The sequence below is a fragment of the Phoxinus phoxinus genome (assembly GCF_949152265.1).
Source record: "Phoxinus phoxinus genome assembly, chromosome: 21".
NCBI classification, from domain to species: Eukaryota; Metazoa; Chordata; class Actinopteri; order Cypriniformes; family Leuciscidae; genus Phoxinus; species Phoxinus phoxinus.
In genome coordinates, this window is record NC_136896.1 from 917779 (window position 1) to 922778 (window position 5000).

The 5000-nt window shown below is 42.9% G+C and overlaps 1 protein-coding gene across 5 annotated transcripts in view; it reads right to left on the reverse strand.

Moving 5' to 3' along the window:
* Positions 1–5: 5 nt before the first annotated feature.
* Positions 6–5000, reverse strand: part of LOC306989326 (alpha-actinin-2) — a 27685-nt gene continuing 22690 nt past the window's right edge. For 2 of the 5 annotated variants that reach the window (XM_079594919.1, XM_079594920.1), the window contains 3 exons: positions 3040–3105; positions 2210–2368; positions 6–1073 (listed from right to left, as the gene is read on the reverse strand). In XM_079594919.1, the coding sequence (XP_079451045.1) occupies positions 915–1073; positions 2210–2368; positions 3040–3105 (384 nt within the window). In that variant the 3' untranslated portion in view covers positions 6–914. Of the gene's footprint in view, positions 1074–1819; positions 1856–1927; positions 1964–2209; positions 2369–3039; positions 3106–3423; positions 3473–5000 lie in introns of all 5 variants that reach the window. The other 3 variants (XM_079594917.1, XM_079594918.1, XR_013795617.1) reach the window with 3 other exon arrangements.

A 5000-nucleotide genomic window follows, 5' to 3' on the forward strand; every position in this document is an offset into this window, starting at 1 on the left:
AGATTAGTTTGTCATATATCTTTAATGTTTCAGTATAAAGTTGCATTGGCACATTTCTTGAAACAAAGAGAAAAATGGGTAAAACGTGCACAATTGATCTTGTTTTAAGAAGGTTGGCGACTTTTACTGAAACAAAAAAAGCTTACAGATTTTTTAATTATTTGTATTTATTTGCAGAGTGGACCGATCATAACCAGCCATTGCTAACTAAGCGTTTCATAGTTCAGAATAATACGTTCATCATGAGGATACACAGTGGGTCCAGAAGTCTGAGTGCAGAGACGGATCTGCGTGAGTGATATTTACGACAGTAACGTTGAAAACAAGTACTCCACAGTGACTCAAGGGGTCGCAGTTTCACAAGAACTGCATAGTATGCCTTTAATAACTGTTGTGGGGCGGAGCCAGTCGTGATGGCGTGCAGTGATTGGTTGACGTGGCTGCATGAGAGAAGCAGATGGGGGCGGGGCTCAGAGTTATACTCATGTGTCTGACAGTGTCACGTGACCTAAACCTGATGATCATGATGTTCTCCAGCCAGATCTGAGATATGTCAAATGATCAATGACTCGTTTACTTTTTGACTAGAAATCTGTATTGAAAAAAAAAAAAAAAAAAAAATCTAGCATTCTTAATATAGTCAAATTTTAAAATGTTAAACCAATGAAAATTGAATTATTTTAGAATCCTAAACGTCAAAAAAAAAAAAAGATGGTATATTTAACAAATGTAATGGTCTCAGACTTTGGGAGCCCACAGTAAATCATATCATAAATGCAATGCCTAATATTCTTTATTTTGAAGTGAAACACTCTTGCACTGAGTAACTGTTCTCAGAGACACACACACACACACACACACACACACGGCCAGGACTGCGAGTACGAGTCTTGTTCTCTCTGGGCTCCACACAGCTAGAGGTCGCTCTCTCCGTACAGGGCCGTGGAGAACGCCGCGTAGTCCAAAGCCCCCTGTTCTCCATCAGGTCCTGTATACGGGGGCATCCTGGAGATGCAGTACTCGGCCTGATCCGGGGGCAGTTCCCGGCGGAGCTCATCCACCAGGATATACGGCTGGAATCACATGACCAGGCCGTTGAAAGAACATTGATGGATATATGCATGCTTTTTGATTATGCAAGGTATTTAATTATGATTCAAAAAAAAATTTAGGCCAAATTTTAAGATTGCATCTATGCATTCTCCAAATTTTCTCCAAAGCGACTTACATTGCATTTCAAGACACACATTTACATTCTTATCAATTATTGCTTTTCATGGGAATCAAACCCGTGCTTTTAGCTTTATTTAATGAAAATGACCCACATTCAAATGTGGATAAAAAAGAATGCATGAAGCTAGAATATGATGTTTGTTTGTTTGTTTAAAAACTCTGTGTTCTTTCTTTTGATATATTACATGTTCAGATATTCATACAACAAAATATTCTCGGCGGCATGAAATTGTTGTACAAAAAGATAAAAAATGTCTGGCAAAAAAAACCCGTTAATGTAATGCATATTCATCAGTCATTCATGAAACGGATATTAAGCAACAGCCATTTGAAAAAAATGCATTTTAAAAACATGATTATTTAAATAAATTTAAATAGATATTAATAGTTAATAAACTATGCCATGATTTTTTGAGTACAGAAATCTGACGTATGACTGTCAAATATGCATCACATTAAGTTGTTTATTTTAAAACTGTAATCCAAATGTGCGCGTGTGTGTGTGTGTGTGTGTGTGTGTGTGTACGCGTGCGTGTGTGTGTGTGTACGCGTGCGTGTGTGTGTGTGTGCGCGCGTGTGTGTTGACCTTATCCGCAGCCAGGATCCTGAAGGAGGCGACGACCTGCTCCGAGGTGTGTGTGTGTGTGTACGCGCGCGCGCACGTGTGTGTGTGTGTGTGTGTGTGTGTGTTGACCTTATCCGCAGCCAGGATCCTGAAGGAGGCGACGACCTGCTCCGAGGTGTGTGTGTGTGTGTGTGTGTGTGTGTGTGTGTGTGTGTGTGTGTGTTTGTTTGTGTGTGTGTGTGTGTGTGTGTGTGTGTGTGTGTGTGTGTTGACCTTATCCGCAGCCAGGATCCTGAAGGAGGCGACAACCTGCTCCGAGGTGTGTGTGTGTGTGTGTGTGTGTGTGTGTGTGTGTGTGTGTTTGTTTGTGTGTGTGTGTGTGTGTGTGTGTGTGTGTGTGTGTGTGTTGACCTTATCCGCAGCCAGGATCCTGAAGGAGGCGACAACCTGCTCCGAGGTGTCCGTGTCTCCGGTCTCGCGGGTCATGAAGTCCACGAAGGCCTGGAACGTCACCTTACCGGAAGCGTTGGGATCCACCAAAAACATGATCCGCGCAAACTCGGCTTCACCCTGAGGAACATGTGACATGAAGATCTTCACATACACAACACAGAAATCCTGAAACACACGTGTGCAGCGACGTCTGAGATCCTTAAAGCAGGAGTTCACTTTCAAATAAACATGTCCTGATAGTTTACTCTCCCGCACGTCTTCAGATGTTCATGTGTTTCTGTCTTCAGTGGAACAGAAATGCAGGTGTGTGAGGAACACACTCCAGATGTTCTCCATATAGTGTTTTCAATGGTCCAGCGGGTCGAAGGTCCAGATGTGAGTTTCAGCTTCAAAGTCTCTCACGATCCAGCCGAGGAATAAGAGTCTCATCTTATCTACATATATATACTTTTTAACCACAAATGCGCGTCTTGTACCGTCTCTGAGACCTTCGACCCGCTGGACCATTGAAGTCACTATATGGAGAACATCTGGAGTGTGTTCCTCACACACCTGCATTTCTCTTCCACTGAAGAAAGAAAGACGTGAACATCTGAAGACGTGGAGGAGAGTAAACTATCAGGACATGTTTATTTGAAAGTGAACTCCTGCTTTAAGGCTCCTGTAGGATATGATCAATCATTTATGGGCTTTTAACCCCAGTTACAGAAGTACACGTATCAGATGTTGCGTTACAGAAACCATATTCGACATGAGAATTCATGCAGGAACATTATTAGATATTTTACCAGATCATAACCCATAGAGATCAGACAGGCCCTGAAGTCATCGGTCTCCATGCCACCCTTCTTCTTCTGCGAAACCCAAGAAACAAAAGTTGAAATAAGAAGTTTGCATCTACATTTAACAGACGCGTTTATCCAACAATACTGGTAATAATGCCATATACTGTATACTAGCAGATGAGGAAGAGGAACGGTGTAGGGCTACAGGGGGAGAAAAATACAGCGTAAGATGAAAGTAAATAGAGTTCATTTTGATTTCATGCGACTTTAACAACATAGAAAGAAGTGTGTGTCAAATGAACACAATAAGCAACACTACACTGTTTTAAGAAATGCAAGTTCTGGTCACATGATGGACAGGGAAAGGGTGTGTTTAGTTAGTAGTACCTGTGTTAGTTTGGTTTCCTGTTTGGCCGAAGTTGACCAGTCAAACCTTCTGCAATACATACACACATTCTGTTAGTCAGGGTCAGTTAGCAGCGAGTTCGAGATTAAAGTGGCCATTTTATCCTCACAGCAGTTCTGGGTCTGCTACAATACATTTACATCAGTTCTGCATGCACCCTCTGCTCGGATTGGTCAGTCAACTACAGTCTTCTGTGATTGGTCAGTCACCTACAGTCTGCTCTGATTGGTCAGTCAACTACAGTCTGCTCTGATTGGTCAGTCAACTACAGTCTGCTCTGATTGGTCAGTCACCTACAGTCTTCTGTGATTGGTCAGTCACCTACAGTCTGCTCTGATTGGTCAGTCACCTACAGTCTGCTGTGATTGGTCAGTCAACTACAGTCTGCTGTGATTGGTCAGTCACCTACAGTCTGCTCTGATTGGTCAGTCAACTACAGTCTGCTCTGATTGGTCAGTCAACCACACTCTGCTCTGATTGGTCAGTCACCTACAGTCTGCTCTGATGGGTCAGTCAACTACAGTCTGCTCTGATTGGTCAGACAACTACAGTCTTCTGTGATTGGTCAGTCACCTACAGTCTTCTGTGATTGGTCAGTCACCTACAGTCTTCTGTGATTGGTCAGTCACCTACAGTCTTCTCTGATTGATCAGTCACCTACAGTCTTCTCTGATTGGTCAGTCACCTACAGTCTTCTGTGATTGGTCAGTCACCTACAGTCTTCTGTGATTGGTCAGTCAACTACAGTCTGCTCTGATTGGTCAGTCAATTACAGTCTGCTGTGATTGGTCAGTCAACTACAGTCTGCTCTGATTGGTCAGTCACCTACAGTCTTCTGTGATTGGTCAGTCACCTACAGTCTTCTGTGATTGGTCAGTCAACTACAGTCTTCTGTGATTGGTCAGTCAACTACAGTCTGCTCTGATTGGTCAGTCAACTACAGTCTGCTGTGATTGGTCAGTCAACTACAGTCTGCTCTGATTGGTCAGTCACCTACAGTCTTCTGTGATTGGTCAGTCACCTACAGTCTTCTGTGATTGGTCAGTCAACTACAGTCTGCTCTGATTGGTCAGTCAACTACAGTCTGCTCTGATTGGTCAGTCAACTACAGTCTGCTGTGATTGGTCAGTCAACTACAGTCTGCTCTGATTGGTCAGTCAACCACAGTCTGCTCTGATTGGTCAGTCAACCACAGTCTGCTCTGATTGGTCAGTCAACTACAGTCTGCTCTGATTGGTCAGTCAACTACAGTCTGCTCTGATTGGATTTAAAATTTAAATTGTTTCATTAAATATTGCAGTGTTTATTCTAAATGATTTATGGGTGCACATCATTATTGTATTAATAATCTTGAATGAGAATAAGTTCCTCTTGCAGCATCTCTTCTCTCCTCTGATGATGTGGGCGGGGCAACCTGTCACTCACATGAGATCAGCCAATAGCAAACCACGACCATCCAATCAATTCCTCACAGACACAATCAAGCCCCGCCCACATGTGTTCTTGTTTCTGAAGCGCTTCACTCGATATACAGAACAATAGAGGAGAGAAGACCAGC